At 40.8% G+C, this 24,315-nt stretch overlaps 4 protein-coding genes across 4 annotated transcripts; 2 read left to right on the forward strand and 2 right to left on the reverse strand.

The window, feature by feature from the left end:
* The first annotated feature begins 969 nt into the window (after positions 1–969).
* Positions 970–6,326, forward strand: nlrc3l1 (NLR family, CARD domain containing 3-like 1). The gene is made up of 7 exons (XM_069146662.1): positions 970–1,028; positions 2,109–2,313; positions 2,849–2,950; positions 3,105–3,182; positions 3,296–3,398; positions 3,511–3,760; positions 3,850–6,326. The coding sequence occupies exons 2-7, from the start codon at positions 2,141–2,143 to the stop codon at positions 5,412–5,414; spliced, it is 2,271 nt and encodes a 756-aa protein (XP_069002763.1). The 5' UTR covers positions 970–1,028; positions 2,109–2,140; the 3' UTR covers positions 5,415–6,326.
* Positions 6,327–6,412: 86 nt separating this feature from the next.
* Positions 6,413–7,837, reverse strand: LOC138196539 (interleukin-1 receptor accessory protein-like). The gene is made up of 5 exons (XM_069146664.1): positions 7,640–7,837; positions 7,515–7,556; positions 7,371–7,433; positions 7,123–7,252; positions 6,413–7,006 (listed from the first exon to the last, which is right to left on the reverse strand). The coding sequence occupies exons 1-5, from the start codon at positions 7,686–7,688 to the stop codon at positions 6,847–6,849; spliced, it is 444 nt and encodes a 147-aa protein (XP_069002765.1). The 5' UTR covers positions 7,689–7,837; the 3' UTR covers positions 6,413–6,846.
* Positions 7,838–7,938: 101 nt separating this feature from the next.
* Positions 7,939–17,598, reverse strand: rnf121 (ring finger protein 121). Its single transcript, XM_069146663.1, has 9 exons — positions 17,463–17,598; positions 15,903–15,940; positions 15,394–15,535; positions 14,886–15,040; positions 14,656–14,763; positions 12,785–12,905; positions 12,542–12,675; positions 10,331–10,432; positions 7,939–9,375 (listed from the first exon to the last, which is right to left on the reverse strand). Exons 1-9 carry the CDS (start codon positions 17,538–17,540, stop codon positions 9,255–9,257), a joined length of 999 nt encoding a protein of 332 aa, XP_069002764.1. The 5' UTR covers positions 17,541–17,598; the 3' UTR covers positions 7,939–9,254.
* Positions 17,599–18,505: 907 nt separating this feature from the next.
* LOC138195952 (ribonucleoside-diphosphate reductase large subunit-like) lies at positions 18,506–23,955 on the forward strand. The gene is made up of 19 exons (XM_069145606.1): positions 18,506–18,591; positions 19,295–19,383; positions 19,516–19,693; positions 20,093–20,193; positions 20,295–20,354; positions 20,437–20,476; positions 20,564–20,726; positions 20,836–20,977; positions 21,079–21,162; positions 21,266–21,427; positions 21,546–21,625; positions 21,706–21,907; positions 22,019–22,168; positions 22,261–22,482; positions 22,563–22,639; positions 22,720–22,855; positions 22,959–23,054; positions 23,183–23,371; positions 23,466–23,955. The coding sequence occupies exons 1-19, from the start codon at positions 18,573–18,575 to the stop codon at positions 23,655–23,657; spliced, it is 2,382 nt and encodes a 793-aa protein (XP_069001707.1). The 5' UTR covers positions 18,506–18,572; the 3' UTR covers positions 23,658–23,955.
* Positions 23,956–24,315: the final 360 nt, after the last annotated feature.

The raw sequence follows: 24,315 nt of genomic DNA on the forward strand, positions 1-24,315 counted from the left end.
GTGTTAGAAGAGTGCGGTCATAAATAGATGGGTGGAGTCTTTGGTAAGCTTCTCCTGTGAAATTCGGCTTCATGTGGCCCAAATGTGCACCGTCCAATTTCACACATAATATTCTGAGTATTTAGCCTGATTCAGTTTAAAAATCATTCAAAGATAAAAAAATTTTTTTTTTTTTTTTTTTTTAATCAATAATACTGTTGATGTTGTTGTCAGATATCATAGTAAAAACACATTAAAAGCACATTACCAATAACATAAAACATGGCTTTGTTCTTCTACATACAGTAGAGTGACTTATCCAGCAGGCACTTTACCAGAACATTGAAACCAAAAGCAGCTAAATGGAATTCAGAAATCCTAGTTGATTTTACTTTGCAATGACATTTTTAAAATGTCATCTGTGAATGAGGCCTATTGATGTACATTTTCAAGTTTTGCTGTGTAATATTTATGCAGTAAAATTAAGGCTGATGACTTGATTTTACATACGTTTTATTTATTGCTTGTTATGGTAGGTGGAGAGGCTGCTTACTGCTATTTCAGGATGAAGTATGGATATATACAAAATTTTATAAACAAATGTATGAAAAATGATGCCTTGTTATGAAAATTAGCCAGCAGTGTTTAAAATACTAACAATTATATCTTGATACAGATACAGCATAAATTGAGACTGCATAATAACATCACGACAGGATCAATTCTTCATAAGTGTTTTACTTTTGATACTTTTTTTTTAAAGTCTTTCATTTTTGCAACTTTCAATTTTAAGGGTTTTATTAGAAATGTTGTATTTTATAGATCGTATTTTTTTTTCTGCTTTTTACTTTGAGTAGCTCCTCCACCTCTGTTCTCCTCCTCCACCTCTGTTCTCCTCCTCCTCCTACGACAGCTCTCTCGTGTTTGAGCTGCCAATGTCATTCACACTTCAAGCCTGTAGGTGGCAGCCTCGGCTTTGGGATGTTTTGCGTCTGACGCGATCGAACAACGCAGAAGAAGAAAACTTCCTGGTCAGAGGAAAAGCAAAAGTAAGACACGGCATACGTTAGTAAATTGTAATAATATATTAATGTCATAACCAGTGCATTTGATTAGCATTTTTTTTTGACTGTTATGAAAGTATTATTACAGTTCTGCGTAAAAGTCGCGTGCCTTACTTCCTGTTTGAGTCTTCCTCGCGCGCCACGCTCACTTCGTAAATTCAAAGCTCGCTATGCTAGTTAGTTAACATCACCACATCATCCCGCAGACTGTGTTTACTCATGACATGTGGCGAATGTCGGTGTGATCCAAGTACATTTACTCGAGTAAAGAACTTTTGGACACTTGTATTTGACTTGAGAATTTCCATTTGATGCTACGTTATCCTTCCGCTCCTTTTCAGAGGGAAATATTGTGCTTTCTACTTCTCTACATTTATTCTGTCAGCTTTAGTTACTTTTCAAATGAAGATTTGACACAATTTATAATATAAAAAGCTTTTGTTTAAAAAAAAAAACAACCCCAATAACAACACATTGTTAAAGATTACAGCAGTAGTTTCCAGCGTGTTTTTCTTCTGACATCAGTGTGTAGTCGGGGGTCACATTTCAGAGGTCCTTGAATTATTAACAGCTCCACCAAATACTGAATTTCTAACATGGTTTCATTTCAGCAAAATGTTCAAATGATCTAAGATTACAGAAAAAGTCCAAAACTGAAAACAGATTTGTAGATCAGAACTTCCTATCCCAGTAATCACCTGACGACCCCTTACATTTATCTGCTGTACAGTATAAATAATGTGAAGTTTTTAAAGATAGAAATTTAGCAGTTTAGTTTTATATACAAGCCAAAACAATCACAAAGTACTGTAGTAGCCTATATATATATATATATATATATATATATTTTTTTTTTTTTAAAGGTAGTCTCTTATTATTTTCAAATTTCTTACTGAAGACATTTAAATGCAGTATCATAATCCGGAGCAGACACAGGCAGAATAAGTAGAAACCCAAATATTTGCGTTTCTCTACAGTTCCTTAATCACAGTTGTTTTCCAGTTTCTGCAGATTCAGACAAGTTAACCTGAGAACATACGAGTGATCCTTCTCTGTGCTTGTCAGGTTAGTCATTGACTGACCGTCTCGGTGAAATAATGGACGCCGCTGACGACGAGATGATGGCCTCGGCGTCAAGCGGCTCTTTCATTGGGGACGCAGTGTCTGCAAGAGGAGAGATTGTGACGAATGAAGATGATGGACTCTTCTACATCCCTGAGAGAAGACCCTCTCTCGACCTGGGGCCAAGTCCAATGGACATCAACCACGGGTACGGAGACATGTTTCACTTCAAAGCCCCAAGCGTCCTCTCCGTCTCTTACGGGGAGATGACACACCGATAAGAGTGCAAGGGAGGAATTACCACTCCTTCAAACTTCGCGATCAGATTATCCACCAATTAAACTGGTAAAAGTGGATTTGGACACCCCATAAATGCACTTACGCCGTGCTCTCGAGATCGTGTGCATCGATTGTTTTCACGCGCAAACAACAAAGTATGAATTCTCAGCAGAATCATACCGAAGCCAAGAGAAGCAAAAGATGAAATAAGATAACTGGAGACACAAAATGGAGAGTTAGCCTTCGCGTTTCCATCAGGCACCATGAGTGCGTTTAGCCCCCCAGCTCGAATAGCCTCGACTCGATGGCCTTCATGCTGCTTGACAGAGCGCACTGAGCTTAAAACGGGCTGCTTATCTTGCATGTATTCAGGAAGCCTGCGATTGCTTGTTATGTGGCCATGAAGCAATTAACAAACTGTCATTCTGCCATCCTTCTTTCTTCTTTTTTTTTTTTTTTTAAAGGCATTATGTGGAACAGGCCTTGTCTCCAGCTCAGAGCTACGGGTCAATGACAAGTGAGGAGGGCTCGGACAAAATGGAAGACGAAGACGGATCCTACACAAGGTACAAACAAGACAAGAGCATTCAGAGAAGCTTAGATCAGCCCAGAATCGTTGTTCTCATTAAGTCGATATTTTTACTGTATCCAAAGGAAACTGTGATGTCCTCCTATATTTACACTAAATATCGTTCAAGCCCCCTAGTCTCTGTGTTTTAGGGTCCAGCTGGACAGAACAGGTTCATTCTCCAGCTGCTACTCCTTTGACAGTGACGAATGTGAAAAGAGAACTCGCAGGTAAGAAATACACCCATGATGTCGCACTTCTACATGTCAGTGTGTGTCACTGTATAATTGTATGCCCGTTGGCTCCAAAATATATTGAAATCTGTGCACTGTGGCTTCACCAGCGTTGCAAGCAAAGATGACGTCTCAGAGCCTCCTGACCACGAGTTAATCCTCGACCCAAACGAGATTAGTCATCCGTCTCTGACATTAGCCTTCACTCTCACGGTCAGTTTATGTTCCCCTTTTGCCTATTTTAAGAAATACGACATGCATACGGATAATTAAATACACGAGTTGAAAATAGCAGCACTGAATTTGATCCTTCTTTTGGAATTAGGCCATTTGTAAAACCCTCCAGAAGCTGCCAGAGGAAGATTTTAAGACATTCAAGAGGACCCTGTGGAAGCGTTACCCGCAGTCGTTCAACATGACTTCCCAAGGCATGGACTTGCTGAACTTGCTGGACTTTGTAGACCAGCTGATTGAGCGTTACAACCTTCAAGTATCTTTGCAGATCACAAAAAAACTTCTTGTCGAGATGGACCATAAAAAGATAGCCGACGACCTCCAGACTTTGTGCATCAGGAGTAAGTACACTTCAGTATGCCTTGATGTCTTCATGGATGATATATCGGCATGAATTTCTTATATATATCCAATGCTTTTCTTTTTTCAGATGAGGTACGTCATGATTTAAGCGAGATTCTAAGGAAGAAATATGAAGTATGTGAGGATTTGGACACGGAGGGAGAGAAGAGGTCCTCCGATGATGTCTTTACGAATCTCTACATTACATCAACGTCCGACAATGGCCCGAATATTGAACACGAGGTCATGAAAATAGAAAAGCTGGACACCAACCAGAAAGCAGGGGAGCGGCTTTCTACCAGGGATATTTTGAACACTGAACGGCTGGAGCACTCAAACGTGAAGATCATATTGATGACCGGAGTGGCAGGATCAGGGAAGTCTACGGTGGTCAGAAGGTTGGTCCTTGACTGGATCGAAGAGCGTTCACCCGAACATGTTTCTTTCTTGTTTCCTTTGCCGTTTAGAGAACTCAAACAGTTTCAGGGCTCAAAAGTCTCTCTTTTGGAAATAATACAAACACTCTACCCAGCAACCAAAAAATTAAAGGATGACAGTTATTGTTGCGAAGACTGCAACACAGTATTTGTCTTCGACGGTCTGGATGAGTACAACGAGAAGCTTGAGTTTGAAAACACGGAGCTTCTACGTGACCTCAGCGAAACGACCACCCTGAACACCATCGTGGTCAACCTCCTGAGAGGGCGGCTGTTCTACTACGGCCTATTCCTGGTCACTTCTCGACCTCAAGTAAAGACCTGCATCCCTTGGGATACGCCTTACGACGAGATAGAAGTGCGTGGTTTCCAGGAACGTGAAAAGGACGAGTACTTCAAAAAGAGGTTTAAGGACCCGGATCAGGCAGCACGAGTCATTGAGTATGTCAGCTCTTTCAGAACCCTCCAGATTATGTGCCACCTGCCTTTGTTTTGCTCACTAGTGGCCGATGAGTGCCAGCACATATTTAAAGAACAAGGGACACAGGCAGCGCTGCCTCGCAGCATCACCTACATGTACACAAAGTTGCTGCTGGAACTTGTGCGTCAGCGTCGCATATACAGAGCTCCGTCTCACAGCTTAGACCAAGAAAGAGACTTTCTCATGAAACTTGGAAAGTTGGCCTTCACCATGCTCGAACAGGGCCAGTTCAAGATAACCAAGTTGGACTGGCAAAACGTTGAAATCAATGAACAAGAGGCCGTGATAAACAGTGGCCTGTGCACACAATATGACACAATGCCACACATCTTGTTCCATGAGAGAGTCTTGAGCTTCATCCAGCCGACCATGCAGGAGTACCTGGCTGCTCTTTATGCCTTTCTCACCTTTACAAACCAGGGGATGAACGTTTTTGAGCAGCAGCTGAAAGGCAAGTTGAAAGGGATGTTTAAGGGTCACAAGGCCACGGGGCTGCTCAAGAGCGCCGTGGACAGGAGCCTCCTGTGTGCGGATGGCAAACTGGACATCGTCCTGCGTTTCCTGTTTGGAATGGTGCTTAAAACCAACCTGGACCTTCTCCAACCCTACTACACCTCTCCTTTAAAGGAGACAACAACAATCGACGATGCTGCTGCTCTCCTTAGGAAGAGGATCAGAGACAATCCTAACAAAACTAGAAACTTGCAGTGCTGCCTGGAGGAGCTGGGTGTGTGAGCTTCAGACTCAGCATCTGGTTTTTGTGATCAAAAACATTTGAGTACAAAATAACCGAATTGCAACAGGAGGAGCTGCCGGAGAACCGGTTCTTCCCTCGGGACAGACACGTCTACATCGGGCACATTGCTCTACGTCAGATCGGGACGAGATCTCTGTTCAACTAACAGAAACATTATTGGGGCTTTTGTGCATTCAGGAGCCAAAACGTGATGACTTTTAGAGCTCCGTAGTTCCACTGACGTGCCAAAGATTGTGGAAACAGAATTTGTTTACAAAGTGGGGATGGTGTCATTTTATGTTTGTGATAAGGCGCCTTATTTTAGGTGTGTGTTCTTTCCTGTTTTAATATCACTCATAAACAGTCAAGGATTGTTGATGGGTATTTTCAGTTGATGGCTCTTTTGCCAGAAATCCCACTCGTGTTTGAAATGACTTTTTTTTTTTTCATTTAGATTTTTAATCACGATGATGACTATTTTAAAACATATAAAACCTAATCTTTTTTACACTTTAAAATGATTAGAATTGCTTGTTGGCTGCTTTTGCGATTGTTTTGGTACGTAATGCAGTAATTATTGTAGTTCTATATTGTAACTCCTGTAGTTTACACCATTTCAATACATCTACATCGAATGTTGATCTCTCTCTCATCATAACAAAAGCTCAAGTTTTTCTTTTAGTTTTGTATCAAAATGTTATATATACTTTTATTTAACTAATTTACTCCGTTTAACCTTCAGAAGACACTTGCATTTCGACTACTTTATAAAACTATGCTAAGGGAAAACTGGCTGATGGTTCAACCTGCAACATGTTTGTATCGTGACCAGCATGAAATAAATATCAACTACAAAGTACGATTACCATTAAATCTCGAGGGGAAACAACCACAGGGTTTCAGCAGCACTGCACACTGGAGTTGGCCAGAGAACTGATCAATTCGTCTGTCTCAGAGATGAGTATATTTTCATATGGTTCAAAAATACACACATTTTAGATGCCTTGTTGTCAGCAAACAAACACTGGACTGTTTAGCATGAAAAATATCTTAGCAGTTTACTGTTGCAATATTTATTGTACATGCTTCGATCAATAGAAAGTCCCTTGGAGCGGTACTTTCCCAGTCATCACAAAAGTATATTCAGTTCAATATAAAATGTTATACAAGCAGAGGGTTCTTGTAGGTGTTCCTAGAGGATCAGAGGGAGTGTGGTCTCCCTGAAGGGACTCTTATCAAAGCATAATAATCTGCTATTGTGTGTTTTGTACATTTCCTAATCTAGCTCTTCTCTAGTATAGCTCACCCACTCAACAACATAAAGTAAATTTCACATGTAAGGTCGACTCTTTTCAAGTATGAGTTATATTGCAGAACAAAACATGGCACACATAAACCCACTTTTTTTTTTTTTTTTACAGCAGTTACAATTCAGTGTTTCTTCCACTTTGCTGCTTTTAATGTGATGCGCTTTTGGGCCGTGCCTGCAGCATTTGTCACAACACACGTGAAGGTGGATTTGAAGTCCTCCGACGTGACGTTCTTCAACAGCAAAGTCTTCTGTAGAATTGAACCCTCCGCTGAAGTTGATCTGAAATGAACACTTGTCTTTATAGTCACATAGATTTACAGAAAACAGTCTGCAGAAATGCTCCAGCTGAAATCCGACACGCGTGTGCAGATAGTTAGTGTCACTGAACTACTCACTCATTTGATTCCACCATCCTGTCACAGCTGGGCAAGTCTTCAGGGAAAGATCCATTGACGAGCCAGTAGATAAGAGCCTCGTCATCCTCACAGTTTGGAATTGCATCACAGTGAAGAATTAGCTGCTTACCTGAAAGGCAAAACAACAGAAACCCTTTAAAATGAGTCCATAATAAAAAAAATAAAAAAAATTCTTCAGAGAAGATGTATATATCAGACAACACTGATAACTGCGATATAAAGGTTACCTCGGCGAACTTTTATCAGGACACAATCTGGCCCGATGATCTCTGGAGACTCATCCTCAGAAACTGAAGAACAAATGCAGGTTAGCACAAAAGTCTAAATGCCTAAAAATGAACCTTTGTCTACAAAAGAAACTTGAACTGTACCTGGAAATCCATCGGTGGACAACAGACACAGAGATCCGAACACTGTTGCAGAGACAGAACATGGTCACAACCAAGCAGCACAATACATTGAAAATGACTGAGTTGGTATCATAATGTGTGATTACCTTTGACAACAGATGACAGTTTCATATTGACTCCTCCAGAGAAACTCATGCTGCTGGACGCCGTTTGGAATTAATATACGTACACAAACACCATTTACTTCCCCTTCGCCCACTCTATTCGTGGGGAATTCCTCATAAACAGCTCACTCTTATTCTTTGTATGTTGATTATTTTTTGGTTATATAAACCAGAAATTCTGACTAATTCACAGCTCCCAACCTACTTATTCCACCTAAATATAACCCGATCGCTTTTAATCTAACCTCAGGGAAGCATTGATCAAACACCCACACGTGATCTAAACCATGTGACATTTATTAACTGATCAAAACATTGACAAGAAAACAAAAATGATCATGTTAACCTTGTTGTACACAGTCTCTTTGCTGTTTGAGCTGGTGAAGAGGTCCAGGGGTTAGAAACTGTCCCTCAAAATTGGGATTTCAATGCATTTACTGTGACCAGTAGCTGCAGAAGACCACCAGCAAACTACTGGCCTGGAAATCCCACAGACAGTACAAGAGACTGAAGACTTGAGTTGAAAAGATCACATGGAAATAAGACTGGCACCGTCTGCACTCCCACAGAGTTAAAGGATCATTCTGGGATATTTTTGTTTTCCTCTTCAGATCAACTTTAACTTGAACAGCCAATTGTTTAAGTCCACTTACTAATTGTGATTACTGGGACACTACAATTTCACAACAGTTCACCCAAATTACAAAAAAAAAAAACTGTCTTCACTTACCTCTAACACCATCTAGTCATGCAAATAAGCTTTATGATATCAATGTTTAAGACTTCTGCTGCCACCGATACAACGCAAGCGCTTACATTTTGTAAGTAGTTCTTACAGATACCGAGATACTGTCCAAAGGGTAAAGGTCAAATCAAATGACTGGTTATCCACCGAGTAAGGATGATGGCTTCCATGAGGACATTCTGAAATCCAGTAACACTAAAAGTTCCACCTTCATGTGCGAGGAATTCTTCATTTAACTATGATTGGCATTTTTTTTTTTTTCCCATGACGACGAGGCCTCTGCTCACATGGCGCATGACTTGTCAGCCCTTACGAAACCCGTGTCACTCGAGTTCAAAACACCGATGATGAACAGCAATGTGAGCGAATACATTACATGACGTCTGTTGCTACAGGGGTCATGTAATCAGGAGGCACATGAAGTAATGATTTATGCTGGTTTCCATTCAGTATTTATTACTCGTGTGATAATCATCAGACATGAGGATGACAAACTCCAGCATGATCCTTTAACTAAGATTGGACAAACACTTAAGACATAAATTAGTAAAAAGCACCTCTAATGATTTGGAGAAATGATTTACGAGGCCATGAGATGCGAGAACCAACCATGAAGGTGTTACGCTGTGCGACGCAAATCCTGGGAAACTGACACAGACATCCAAATCCAGACTAATAAAAGTCAAATAAACCGTAAATACAGATATGTGCCTATGAATATATACAAAAAGTATAGACACTTTTTAATTTTTTTTTTTATTGGTGTTTTAGTTCAACGTTAGGCCCTCAGTCTTTTGAGCCAGTGCATATCTTCTCCATGTGGCACGTATGTCCATTGCTGCCAGTCGCGGGTCACTCCAGACCGAGAACGTAGTTGATACCTTGCACAAATCCAATAATGACGGGCTGCCAGGCCACCAAGTACCGGAGCCAGTCTAAAAGTTGTCCATACATGACGTGTGGCCTTTCCCAGCTAAAAAAAAAAAAAAGGGTTAAGGAAATTAAAAAAAAAACAAAAAAAACAACAATACTTGAACCACTCACTGTGTAGGATTTAGGAGGATCCATTGGGGGAAAAGAGAATATAATATCCATAATTATGTTTCCATTAGTGTACAATTACCTAAAACTAAAAACACTTGTGTTTTTGTTAGCCCTTCATATCCACACAGAGCTAGTCATCTTCCATCGAGCGCACAATGTTGCAGCAGCTTGTTTCTAGAGTAGCCAAGAATGGACAAACCAAACACTGACTCAAGAGAGGGCCTTTTGCATTTCTCACAAGTTTCACATCCAATAAAGATCCGCATACTTGCGGCAACCCACTGTGATGTCACCCACTGGTGTGAATGGCTGTGTTACAGCCTCCGGTCTGAAATTTTGGGCTCCGCTATCTTTTTGCAGCCAAAAGTGACCATTTTTGGGCAAGCTGGGGAGGAGCAAGGGGTGAATCCGACTGAAAACCTGGAGGACACTATGTCCACGCACCTATAACGGACACCTGGCTGAACCCCAGGCATTTCAATCAATCCAGACACCCCCCCCCCCCCCCCCCGACATGCCTAATATCTAATTAATTATGCCATTATTTTCAGAATGACCCCCAGAACACTGGTCAGAAGGAGTGAATGCAGCTAATGTCACCAAAATGACTTGAGGAAAAAAAAACTATTGGCTTTGTATTTCATGCCATAAGTTGTCAGTGTTTATAAGCAGTCTATTGGAGCCAAAGGTTTTTTGAGTTTGTCTACCTTCCATACATGAACAATGTGCATTATATTATTATATAATCTCTGACAATACAATCAATCAACTTAGATATCTTTAGGATATTCAGGAGAAAATAAACTAAATGCAGCACAGCAGAAAAAAAACAAACATGTAAAGCTTATAAAACATAATTGAGAATGACAGAATGAAAAGGATACGGGTTGCTGAACATCCTCTTCAGATCCACCTTCTCTTTACAGTACGGGCACATCTGCTTCTTTCCGACGATACACCATCCTCTTATGCAGAACTCATGGAACCTGGACGTGGAGTTAAGGCTCGCTGGAGCACCAGCTCAAATGTGTACAGGCTCAAATACTAAATACTTGGAAATGCAGCTGAATATGTTTGTCTACATTATGTATCAACCAGTCTAATTAGACAGTCTAATTAACCAAAGGCAACAGGACATTTCTATTCACAGAGTATGCATGTTCTATTAAACATTCATATTGATATCTTTGACGAGAAATTGACTACTTTCCATTAACTGGTTTAAATCCCGACAAACCATTAATCCAAATATTATTAATAAAACCCAACCTAGTTTAGAATTTTGGGGCTGATGCCAAAATCCCAATTCAAAAACATGGAAAATGATACAGCCAACAAAAAAAAAAAAAAAAAAAAAAACTGTGGAAACACAGTTGCAGCAGTAATCAGAAAGTACAGAATGAACCGCAGTGGCACTAATCAGAGCCGCAGTGGCCATCCTCCCGAAATGATGCCACAGACAGACAGTTCACGACGTGAACAATATACCACTGAAAAAAAGAAAGGACCGTTCTTCCGATGTGGCACGTGGGTTATCAATGGAAAACTTGTGTTTCTGTGACAGCTCAGACACAGTGAAGGACGTTGCATAACATCATCGCCTATGGACAATGTCCAAGTAAAAAACAACAACCTTGCTTTGGCACAAAACACCAAGAACAAACTTTGCTAAAGAATATGAAAAGAAGCCTTGACGAACTTCAGGAGCGCACTCTTCATTCAGATGAGACCAAAATAAATGTGTTGAGCTCAGATGGGGTCCAGTATGTTTGGTATGAACCGGGCCGGGACTACCACTGTGAATGCATTATTCCTACAGTGAAGCATGGAGGTGGCAGTGTGATGACATGGGGCTGCATGAGTGCAAAAGGTGTTGGGGAGAGAACATTTTTAGACGAGACCATGAATGCCTGTGGATGTGCCTAAATACTGGCTGAGCTTGGCAGATAAGAAAGATTCCAGCACCGCAATGAGCTAAAGCACACTGACAAAAATCAAGCAAGAGATTTTAAAGAAAGAAAAAGTGAAAACTATGACCGGGCCGAGCATGTCGCCTGAACTGAACTCAATTTTTTAGAGAGAAAGGTAGAGATGCACACCCCCTCCAGCTGAGAGGAGTTAAACAAAACCGACCCCGAAGAATGGCTGAAGATCTCGACAGAATTATGTGAAATACTGGCATCCGGCCCGTTCACCTTCAAAGGGCATCAAATACTGACGTTTTGTTTGAAGCCTTTGGACTCAGAGACACAAACAGCGGGCCCTTTGGTATCGCCATCGGCACCGCCCGGGTCGAAGGAGGAGGTAATGTGAAAAGAGTGCCAAAGTAAGAAGGAATTTGGGGATGGATGGATGAAACACACACAGGACTCTCACCCGCAAGACCGGTGTTCAAGTCCATGAGAAAGCAAAAGTCAACATGGATTTCTTTTAAGTAACCTCAGTAAGTTACTTTTCTAATGTAATGTATTTAACTTATGTGACTTGCACAACATTATTTATATAAAATGACATACATTCATCCAAACCATGATCGTTTCCTAAACCTAACCATACGGTTTTTGGTGCCTAAACACAAAGACACTTTGTGCGCATATTTGAGACACCGGCGGGCTGATTTGAACATCAGTAGTAAAAGGTGCACCGAGTATACGTGCCGAGTTCCTACCACGGGGACTATGTTTTTAATAAAAATAAATCTAAACTGAGTTTTTAATTGTGCATAAGAGCAAACTTCCGTTCACCTTTGGAAGTGATGCAGTTACTGTAAGGTGGTACAATTCTGAATCTTTTGACTTGAAATCATCACATGAAGTGATAAAACATCCCAGTGACACAAAATAAGGTTGCGTGTTATTTACATCATTCACGCAGCAGAACACAATCATCATGGGGGAAGTAATGTAAACTCAGACATCAACAGTGTGGCCTAAAGGTCAAGTTAATTCTTCCATTTCCTCTTTGGGTTGCTAAGTGAGTACAATACAAACCCATGACGAGACTTTTTACAGAAACAAAAATACACCGCCATGCAACTTCTCCCTCAGACACGGTAGCATATAAATACGTATATACATGTGTAACAGGAAGGATACACGTGGTTGCAGGATAATCTGTACGTGTTCTCAATAATCCCTTCCTCACTGACGTCTACAAGGATGGGCTGACCGCACACAGCACAGATGTTGTCAGAGAGGTGCTTGGTTGGCATGCCGGATGCACTGTAATACTGAAATTAAAAAAATTAAACAAAGTTACATTTTAGTTTACAGCCTTTCCTTCTAACAAGTGAACAGAAATATGAAATCAGTATGTGCAGTTTGTGAACTTGAACTCACCCCAACAGTTGAAGCCATGAAGTCAGCACACATCTCTGCAAAGTCCCTTCCTAGGACCCCGTAGTACAGCCCATAAAACAGCAGGGACACACCAAAGTCCATTGCATCCTCCGGCTTTATCCTGGACAGAGAAGACACTGTATGGGATTCCATGGCTTCGACTAATACTGCCGGAGCCGTGATCAGCATCACCTTTTGTTTAGGCCATAGTACAGATATGTTTGTTTTAGGTTTTCAGTGAATAAATAGCAACATATTGTAGAAAACCAACAAGAATATGCTTGTAACACTAGGGTGTAAATGCCCAATATACTTTTCTTCTTTTTTTTTTTTTACCAAGATTTGACCACACCTACAAAAGTTACAGACCTATTCTTTTATGATGAACGGCACCTACAGGAACTCAAATCTAAAAAGTCTAAAAATACATCTGTCTCAAATGCAAGGAAGTATCCAAGTTATTTGGCATTTCAAGGTAGGAAGTACAACATGTTTAGTCAACTTAATTCAGGAAGAACACGGGTCAGCAGTCTTACAGGTTCCTGTTAGTCTTTTTAAAAAGAAAACATAAGCTATGCATCAGTTCTTTAGAACAGAAAATCCCTCAGCACGCTGCATCAACTGATCGGAAGTCTTAGTTTGGAAGTTACAACACTGAAAATGTTTGCAAATGTCCCATGCAAATGATGTCTGGGAAGGTTTAGAAGGTGCAGCCTTAATAAACTAATGTGCTACAATCATAAATAGACTGATCAGTAACTACGCGATCAAAAATAACCAGGCCCCTGCTCACTCAGATGATTTTGCAAGTGGACTTGTTTTCTCATTAAGATTGTAGACATTAATCTTACTCCAGAGTTCATCTGAATTGGGATATGTCTGACAAAGATATTTGACAAATCTGTCAAACATTTGTTTTCATCTACACTTTAACAGGGAGCCCTCTTTTGTAAACACATGCTGAATAAAATACAGCTTAAAAATGACAAATGCACACAGTATAGCAAAGCACAAGATTTCACAAAATCTAGATCAGTGCAATTAGCAGAATCCATTACCAGATGACTTGTGAAGTGTACGTTTCTTTTAAATTGAGCTAAAAGGAGCAACTATCAGATGCTTCAGCAGACTGTGCAGGATGAAAAGCATAAAAGCTGTCTCTCTTTTCTCTCCGACAAGTCAAAGAGACAAAGGGAGACGTTTGTCATTTGCAAATGATGTCTTACAGTGGAAATGTATTTTTAAACACATCACATGATGGTTTTAATTGCATTTGTAACGTGAACAGAGTTTACCTTTAGACACATACACCTGGGGCATGTGTTATTCGTTATTTGGCGCCTCAGTGCATAAATTAGGAAACAACCAACCAAACACAGAGATGGAACATTTTTAAGAAAGATAGCAAGGAAAACATGTGGCGGACGTGTTGTTTATGGATGTTGAAGGGGTTGTGATCAGAAAGTGAGCAAAAACAATCGGTTGAAATTTAGTACCTGGTTGGACTGTGTATGAAACTTTGAGTTTGAAGCAAGGGCTTTAAATATGAAACCTCAGTCCACTCGGCCGACCAGTGCTCTAACTAACTCACTGACTGAGAGAAGGCCGGCCCCTTCAGTCCAGGCAAAAAAAAAGAGAAAAGAAACACAGCACCCTCTAGTGGAAATCAAGTGCTAGACATAAGATGGAGACCCTACAGTCAACAGAACAATCTATGCCTTGAAAGGAAAAATAACATTTTAAGCCTGACTATTCTTGTTAGCAGCCATCCAGAGTTTGAAGGGATTGGTTTTCTTTTTAACAGTTAATGACATTTTCAGCTGAATTGAGGAAAAAAAAAAAAAGTTTCATTAAACTCTGACAATACATACCTGAATATTAGGTTAATACCAAAAAGTGTAAACATGACGACACTGTAGCCAACTATTCCGGTGGCATAGCTGATCTTGTACAGTAGCAGAAACCATTTGTACACCAACCTACAGAAACCAAAGAAAAGCAATGTAATATATCAGGATATTGTACGTTACGGACAACTCGCCTCACTTTAATGGAAAGGCAGATCCCTCGTGCAGGATATGTTTAAGTGTGATGGTGTTACCTCGGTGTGGTGCAGGCCAGCGGCTTGCGAGTGGCACGGTAGGAGATGTACGCTGTGATGACAGAGAAGATAAACCACGTGGTCAGGAACCTCCACCAGTGCAGTTTGGTAGTAAAGTAGAGAGGAACTACCCACATCTGGAACAGAGTCACCAGCTACAAGACAGCAGAGCGTAAACGTTAGAAGATGCCTGTTCAGCAGGAATAAAAAAAAAAATTAAAAAAAAGTTACCACCATCAGTCAACACGAACACATCAACATGTGCAACATATGGCTGCAGCCATGAGCTGCCACGTATAAAAAAAGAAAAAAAGAAAATGCAAACTACAGCTGCTTGTACCGTGCCAGTTTTCTCTCATTCCTTCCCCATCACTGAAAACACACTAGTCACCAACTGAATTATTTCCATACCCAAAACACACAACTTTTAATTTGAAGGATGCATGTTGTATTTCCATACTTCTTACACGGAGCATCAAACATGTTGCTCATGTATTTTGGGCCTTACGTTGTATGACTTTGGATGTCTCTGCTTCCACTGCACGAGGACTAGCTGGGCGACGACCAGGGTGACGATGAGGATCAGCACCATCTCCGCGTGCATGGCCTCGTGCCCTTTGTGTTTGGCATGCATTCTTGCATGCTCCACCCTGTGGAAAAAGAAGTACACGCTCAGCTAAGAGACACATGGTTTGTTGATTTATGCCAAAGCAGGATAGGTGCATCCCTAAAGCTGCATTAGACGACTCTGCACACTCAGGTCTCCTAATGCAAGACTAGTAACTATTGAAATTACGTGAACTTCAAAGATATAACTGGCAAATCTGGTTAGACTGTGATTATACCAAACACGTCAGGAAAAGTAAAATGAGACCGTGCTTCCAGATTCATTTTATTTTGTAAGAAGCACAAAGAGCGTGTGTTAATGGATACAAAAGGTGAAAAGATTAAATGAATAAAGACGATAAATTGATTAGTTGATCGACAGAAAATTAATCTGCAAACATTTATACTAACCTCCATTTCTCTTCTGGTGAAAGCTTGGACACGTCGAACTAAAGAAGGAAAAAGACAAAGTAATGATCATTATTCTCGACACTTTACCAAATAAACAGCCAAACAAAATAGTACTACACACTTTAAAATATAAAGAGAGGATACGGCTGAAGTGTGGCTTAGCAAATTGCACTGTATAAACCTCATTTGAACACAGAAACTAAACTAAAAATTATTTTTTTTTGACCTTGACTCTGTGATAATCTGTAGTAAAGCAAGAGTTATGTTGGAGTTGTTAAACTGTTATAAAACAAGTCTGCCACGGCTAAATTCCAAAAACAAAATGATTTCACCAAACTGCAGCAATGAGCATCACCTTTTACACAGTTGGCTTCAAACTCCCAGATCTTACACTGAATACCAATTACAGAGCAGCTAAGAAAAACACTTGAATTAAAACATTCAACTTTGCTTGAGCAGCAAGATGATGAGCGTGTGTAACAGGTGGGTGGAAAACAATGCAGCGCCCAAATACCTATACTTAACAAGACTGAGGCTATTACAAATGCACCTAGGGTGCTTAGCAGTTACAGTTCCTCCCATGTGGTCGGGCTTGTTTAGCTCGTTTGCCTTAATTGAAATCAGAAGCGGATGCCATTATTCTTTTGGCTTTGAAGCTTCATAAAAAAAAAAAAAAGCCAAATGAGTTACGTCTGGTAATGGTTCACAATGTTTCATTTGAACTTATGTTTCAGAGAAAACTAGTCAAAACTCGCCAGCAAGCAATTAATTCTTGATCACCGCTGACCTGTGTGTGAAATGCAGTCTGATTTATTCATTATGACGTCACTACAGTACATTTGGAGTACCTATTGTATTTCACACTTCACTCCCAGAGATGGGCAAGTCCCCCACTTAGAGAATTACCACCAGTCATGAATGTAAGGATCAAACTTGGATCTAACTTGGTTCATTTTAACCTCTAAAAAAAAAACCTCATCAGATTGACATCTAACTGGGTTTAGTTTTGACTTTAAGGTTGAAATCCCACCGGAAGTGGTGCGTTTCCTTCCGCTGACGCGACCTTTAACCCGATAAGCCACATCAGCTTTATTTGTGGAGACAATAAATCAAGTTATCTGATATATTTCAACGTGGCAACGAACATACCGGAGTAGAAAAATCTGTAATATATGTCAAATTATTTGAAAAACAAAACAAAAAACAACAACAACCCCACAACAGTTCAGATCCTGAAGTCAAATGAAAACACTTAATGCTAGTTAGCTTAGCGAGCTAAAAGACTCGCGGGGCGTTTTCGCTCGCTGTTGCTGAGACGGACGAAGCTCAGATGAAGCTCAGATGAAGCTCAGATGAAGCTCAGATGAAGCTCAGTCACGTTCAACTTCATTCAGACACCTGCTTGGTAACAAGAGAGCTAACTTAACCAGCTAGCTCGCTGCTGCCGTGCGGGCTAAAAACCCGTGAATAGCAGCTAAATTAGCGGCTAGCCTCGCAGTTTAAATTCACCCGCGTCACTTCCAGACGTCCCGCTGCCTCGGTCCGGCCCGCTGCTCTCACCTGGTTCGGCTCATCGTGATGCTCCAGTCCGTGGTCGTGCTCTACACCGTCAACCTCCACCTCAAACACCCCGGCCATCTTCGGAGTGCTGCTTTACTGTTCCGGGGCCATTAGCATTAGCGACAAATCTAACAGGGCTACTTCCGGTCAGGTGGGGCTTTTTTTTTTTTTTTTTTTATCCTTCAAAATAAAGCTCGGAAAAAAAAAAGTAGGTCAAACTTTGACGAGTGTTTTGTCGATTAAGGAATCTGAGGGAAAGTCACAGTTTGTGTGTCTGTTTCCCCCCAAGACTGTGTTGTTGTTTTTTGTACATCTGGAAAAATCTATTTACATTTACTGCATCTACTTTGTGGTTAAGTGAAATCTTGATTGTGATATTGAGCTATTATAGTAACGTTTTAATTATTACTGTTTTTATACTTACACATTTTATCTTTTAATTTCTTTTATTAAATATGAAACTTCTTTTCTTTCTTTTTACAAATAAATACTAAAACTAGTGATTACAATTATGGATGACGTCTTAGTTCATGCTTGGCTTCGTGGAATATTACATACTTATATGTCGACATCTTCATGTACAGTTTTTATTTCTTTCTAAAATGTATTTGTGTATTATCCTGAGGAAGGAAATGTATAAAATCCCGTGAGTCACGACCTGTTTATAACTTTAACGACGTTCACGTGTGTTTTTTTTTTGGAGCGTTATTATCATTTGTATATATCACCAAAAAGCACAGGTAAAGCAGTCCTGCTGATGAAATTATAATTACATATGTTACGAAACCCTGTTGTTGTTTGGTTACATCCCGCCAAGATATCGTCCGGAAAAGAACAGCGGAAGACGCAGAAGCCCTTTGTGATGATTGTGATTGGCTCAAAAGTCTGTTTCGGTCTTCTCTGATTGGCTGAGCCGCTGACACGAAGCAGTGCAACTGGCTTGCGGCTTGTTGGCGCTCTCGGTTTGAGATTCAATTGTGGTGGCTGATTGTCCTGACAGTGTAAATAACCTGCAATAACTGCACTGTTCTGCAGTTTATTTAGTTCTTTTTCACGATCCAGCTGAGAAGATAAAAACCGAGGGAAATAAGCGACTTCATTATTGCCAGCATGCATGTCATTAAACGAGGTAATGTGGCCAAGTTTATCATCATTGCTGTCTAAAACCTCACTGCCGGCAACTGCAAAGTTTGGTGGATGTGCAGTCCAGGAAATGTACATTCAAATGTGTCTTAGTTGTGATGAATGTTGGTACTACTAAGAAATAAAACATTTTTAGTTTAGTTTTTCAGTTCTGTTTCAGTCATTTTAAAATGTTTCTTTGTGTGATGTGTTTCCGTCGAGGAACTAAACAAAGACTGCAGCTATGAGAGAATAAAAGCTGACAGTGCACGTTTCTTTGTGTTGTCTTTATTTGGAGTCAAATTCAACGTTGAGTATAAGATTATTTTTTAAATCGAAGGCATTTAGCCGAGAAAGAAAGTCGTGCTTTTGTTCTCGAGCGTTTGACGTTTATTTATTTATTTCCGGTATTTTGCGAAGTAGACGAGTTGAAAAGCTTCTTTGTATAAGAAATATGTAGAGGAGAGTTTAAAAAAAGAAAAAGAAGTATGTTTAGATATTTGTTATGTTGGCGCGAAGTGGCGAGTTGACACAATAACTGGTGAGACAGGTGTTCATTCATGTCAGTTAATTGATCAGCTGAGGGAATCCAATTAACAGATAAAGCGTTGATATTGACGGTGTGTTTAAGACTGCATTTATCACATATTCTGCGAATTTACTTTAAAAATTGGCAAAATAAGTTTGAGGACTAATAACATTGATTTCAGATGGACGCCAGGAGGGAGTTACCTTTGATAAAATCACATCTCGCATCCAGAAGCTTTGCTATGGACTCAATTCGGACTTTGTTGATCCTGTAAGTAAAAACAAAACAAACAAAAAACAGAGAGAAGAAAATACAAACATGCATCACTGAGTGACAATGTTGGCAGAGTCCCAACTCGGTGATAATCCACCATGTGTAACCCTTTATCTCTGTTCCTTCCAGGCCCAGATTACAATGAAAGTAATCCAGGGTCTGTACAGTGGGGTCACCACCGTGGAGCTGGACACTCTGGCAGCAGAGACTGCAGCCACTCTCACCACCAAATATCCTGACTATGCCATCCTGGCTGCACGGATCGCTGTGTCCAACCTGCACAAAGAGACCAAGAAAGTATTCAGTGGTGAGCACAAGTGTTAAATTGCCATAAATTAAATATACTGCAAGTTTATTGTAAGTTGTGTGATTTTTGTTTATGTAATAAATAGATCTTTAAATGTGACTGCATTTGAAATGATTATCACTGCGGATGCTCTATAGCCATCATAGTATCCTGTGGTGAAACCCAGTATTTGATACAACTCGTCTTGTTCCTGAAATTGCTGTGTGAAACAAATTGATTTTTTTAATTTTTTATTATTTGAATAAACTGTTCTATATTTGATTATGTTGGTGGATGTGGACGTTGAGGCAAGGTGACAATGAAGATTGCAGGAAACCCTGGTATGATTGAGTTCACATTGTTAAGGTAGTTGGATAGTCTGTACTAATACAAGCCTTTCTTTCCTGTTTTCTTGCATAGACGTGATGGAAGACCTTTACAACTACGTCAACCCGTTAAATAAACGTCACTCTCCTATGATCTGCAAGGAGACGTTCGACATTGTCCTCAAAAACAAAGCTGTCAGTCACATTTCATGATATGTTTGGTTCATGTTTTCAAATTATAAGTGACTGCAATGATGTTTAACATTTTCTAACCACATAACCTCTGTTCTGTGCAGCGCCTCAACTCAGCCATCATTTACGACAGAGATTTCTCTTATAACTTCTTTGGCTTTAAGGTAAGTTTTTATTTCATTTTACAATCCACATCTCTTAGCACACTCGGAGTACCACATTTAGTCTGTCCTTTTGTCCTAATAGACTCTTGAGCGATCGTATCTGCTGAAGATTAATGGCAAAGGTGAGAGTTAATTTCCCCACGACTTCTTTCGCCATTATTCATTTGCCATTAGGATATTCTTCGGTGTTTAACGTCTTTCATTTGTAGTTGCTGAGAGACCCCAGCACATGCTGATGAGAGTGGCGGTCGGGATTCATAAAGGAGACATAGATGCAGCCATTGAGACATACAACCTGCTGTCAGAGAAGTGGTTCACTCACGCCTCCCCTACGCTGTTCAACGCTGGCACCAACAGACCGCAGCTGTCCAGGTAACGAATATAAAAATAAGGGTACGCTCCAATGGAAAAAAAAAAAAAGCTGAGAAGCTTTCTTCTGAACTCCTTTTTTTCCCTGACCTAATTTGTTTGGATTTTGCAGTTGTTTCCTTCTTGCCATGAAGGACGACAGCATTGATGGCATTTACGACACCCTGAAGCAGTGTGCCCTCATCTCCAAATCAGCTGGAGGGATTGGACTGGCAGTGAGCTGTATCAGAGCAACAGGCAGCTACATTGCCGGGGTGAGCACATTGCAGAGAGTAAAGCACATACAGAGGAGCTTTGATTTACACCATGTGTATGTTTTTTTTTAATATTACTTAAAGTGGTCCATATTTTTCAGACTAACGGCAATTCCAATGGGCTGGTTCCTATGCTTCGAGTGTACAACAACACAGCACGTTATGTTGACCAGGGTGGCAACAAGGTAAGGATGAGATTCAGCTTTAATTATCAAAGGTTTGTAAAAAAAAAAATGGTGCTTGACCTTGTTGTTGAATGTTTAATCGCCTGTCTCTCTGCTTGTTCAGAGACCTGGAGCCTTCGCTGTGTACCTGGAGCCGTGGCATTTTGATGTGTTTGACTTTCTGGAGTTGAAAAAGAACACGGGTAAAGAAGAGCAGAGGGCCAGAGATCTGTTCTTTGCCATGTGGATCCCAGACCTCTTCATGAAACGAGTGGAAAGCAATCAGGTGAATATTGGAGGAAACCCCATGTGGACTAGAGTCAACTTCATGCTTTGCCTTCAATACTTTTGAGCTAAATCTTGAATTAGAGATAATTCTCATTGGTCCTGTGCTGTTCTTGCAGGACTGGTCTCTGATGTGTCCCAGTCAGTGCCCTGGGTTAGAGGAATGCTGGGGAGAGGAGTTCGAGGAGCTCTACACTCGGTAAGATCATCACACCAAACTCTGCTCGTAACAAACTGCTCATTCGTCCATGCTTACCTGTCTGTCCTGTTGGTCCTCAGATATGAGAAGGAGGGCAGGGTGAAGCGTGTGGTGAAGGCTCAGCAGGTGTGGCACGCCATCATCGAGTCCCAGACAGAAACTGGGACACCATACATGCTCTACAAGGACGCCTGCAACAGGAAGAGCAACCAGCAAAATCTGGGCACCATCAAATCCAGCAATCTGTGCACAGAGATCGTAGAATACACGAGCAAAGACGAGGTGAGGAGCACGAGGGGCATCATGTTGATTTAGCTTTTTGTTTCTGTAATGTTAAGGTTCCCATTATTCTGTCAGTGCTTGTTTTCAGTTTGGTTTGTTCTTTCTTCTCAGGTTGCAGTGTGCAATTTGGCATCTATTGCCCTCAACATGTACGTCACACCAGAGAAGACCTTTGACTTCAAAAAGCTTTCATCCGTTACCAAAGTCATCGTCAAGAACCTGAACAAGATTATTGACATCAACTACTACCCAGTGCCTGAGGTATCACTTCTGGTCTGGTGTTCTCTATCAGCCATGCGAACGGTCCTATGAGCTCTCTGTTAACAACTACCTCCTCCATTCCGTCCTTACAGGCTGAAAGGTCCAACAAGCGTCACAGGCCGATTGGAATCGGTGTGCAGGGTCTGGCTGACGCCTTTATCCTCATGCGCTATCCCTTTGAAAGCCCAGAGGCCCAGCTACTCAACACTCAGATCTTTGAGACCATCTACTACGCTGCCCTGGAGGCCAGCTGCGAGCTGGCAGCAGACTTGGGCACTTACGAAACCTACGCTGGTTCTCCTGTCAGCAAGGGGGTGAGTATTTTACACATCCTGTGATACATTTCATCAGTTTGGGAAAAAAAAAATCCTAACCGAGACATTTGGTTTTCTAGATCCTTCAGTTTGACATGTGGGATAAAACCCCGACAGATTTGTTGGACTGGAAAGCCCTGAAGGAGAAAATTGCCAAGTAAGTCCTCTTGATCTTTACATCTCACATTTACTGAATGTAGAGACTGTAGTTCATCCCTGGCCCCTTTGTGTCCTCAGGCATGGTGTGAGGAACAGTCTGCTTCTGGCCCCCATGCCCACAGCATCCACTGCCCAGATCCTGGGCAACAATGAGTCCATTGAGGCATACACCAGCAACATCTACACCCGCAGGGTGCTCTCGGGAGAGTTTCAGGTCAGCACTGAATGCATTTGTTGTCTTGTGTGTCTAAAATCATGCGTCCGTGGAGGGAGAGGCTACCATGTTTTTTTGTTTTTTTCCCCCACCTGTCCGATAGATAGTGAATCCTCACCTGCTGAAGGACCTCACAGAACGAGGACTGTGGAGCGAGGAAATGAAGAACCAGATAATTGCTCAGAACGGGTCCATCCAGGTAAAGGGGTCACACTTTAAATCTTGTCTGATTAAATTATAGTGTTACTGCTCTAAATTGTCCTGTACTTTAAACTGACTTTTGTTTTGGTGAGCAAATATTTTTAAACATCTCTGACTTCTTCTCAGGAAATTGAAGAGATCCCTGATGATCTGAAGCAGCTGTATAAAACAGTGTGGGAAATCTCCCAGAAGACAGTCCTGAAGATGGCAGCAGACCGCGGTGCCTACATCGACCAGAGCCAGTCCCTCAACATCCACATTGCTGAGCCAAACTATGGCAAACTGACCAGCATGCACTTCTACGGTTGGAAGTTGGTAAGTTAGGGGGAGCGTGCTTGAGGTATCAAGAGACAAATGTGCCATTGTAGCAAGAAACATCACCCTGAAAGCCTGTTTGTTTCCTACGCAGGGCCTGAAAACTGGCATGTACTACCTGAGAACGAAGCCTGCTGCCAACCCCATTCAGTTCACCCTGAACAAGGAGAAACTAAAGGGGGCCCAGTCAGCCAAGAGCGTGGAGGAGGACACCAAAGAGCAAAACACTGCAGCCATGGTCTGTTCCTTAGCAAACAAAGACGAATGCCTGATGTGTGGCTCCTGAGTGAAGTGTGCGCTACAAACTCCTCCCTTATCACCAGCTTCCGCATCAAAAAAGTATTCTTGAAATCAGTCTTGTGTTTTTTTATTTGTAAATGTTTCAAATTTTTGCAGTTTTTATTTAATATTTACTGGTTTTTATCATAAAGTGTATGTTGTGTGCATGTTTTGTATAGATTAACTGGGTTCAATAAATCCATTTTTGCTCTTAGATATTTTTTTAATAGTTTGGGTCAACATTAATGAATTTCATGTTGATGTGTATTTTTGGTGGACGGAAAATTAAACCTGTTCTGCAATGATCTGACATTAAGTCTCATTATTTATCGATTTATACTTAAGAACCTGAGAATATGTTTTAACCGTATTGAGATCTGCATTTACTAAAGCATATTTTTGCATGAGCTAAGTTGAAATATTCATGAAGAAAATTAGCAAAATAAGACTTGATGCATTGTCAGCATGCCGTACCTAATGTAGTTCATTAGGAAATGAGCAACAGGGAAGTTGGGATCTTCTTACAGCTGCTCTCACGGGATGTTGACTATTTGTCTGATGATAAGACATACCAATAAGAAAAGAAAAAAATTTGCAGGTGAAAAATATTGCAGTATGTTTTAACTTACTGCGCTGAAGCTGGCAAATCACGACTTCAAACACCT

This window comes from Embiotoca jacksoni, unplaced genomic scaffold, assembly GCF_022577435.1.
Source record: "Embiotoca jacksoni isolate LCO1_2020_lvr unplaced genomic scaffold, fEmbJac1.0.p SCAF_13, whole genome shotgun sequence".
Lineage (NCBI taxonomy): Eukaryota > Metazoa > Chordata > Actinopteri > Embiotocidae > Embiotoca > Embiotoca jacksoni.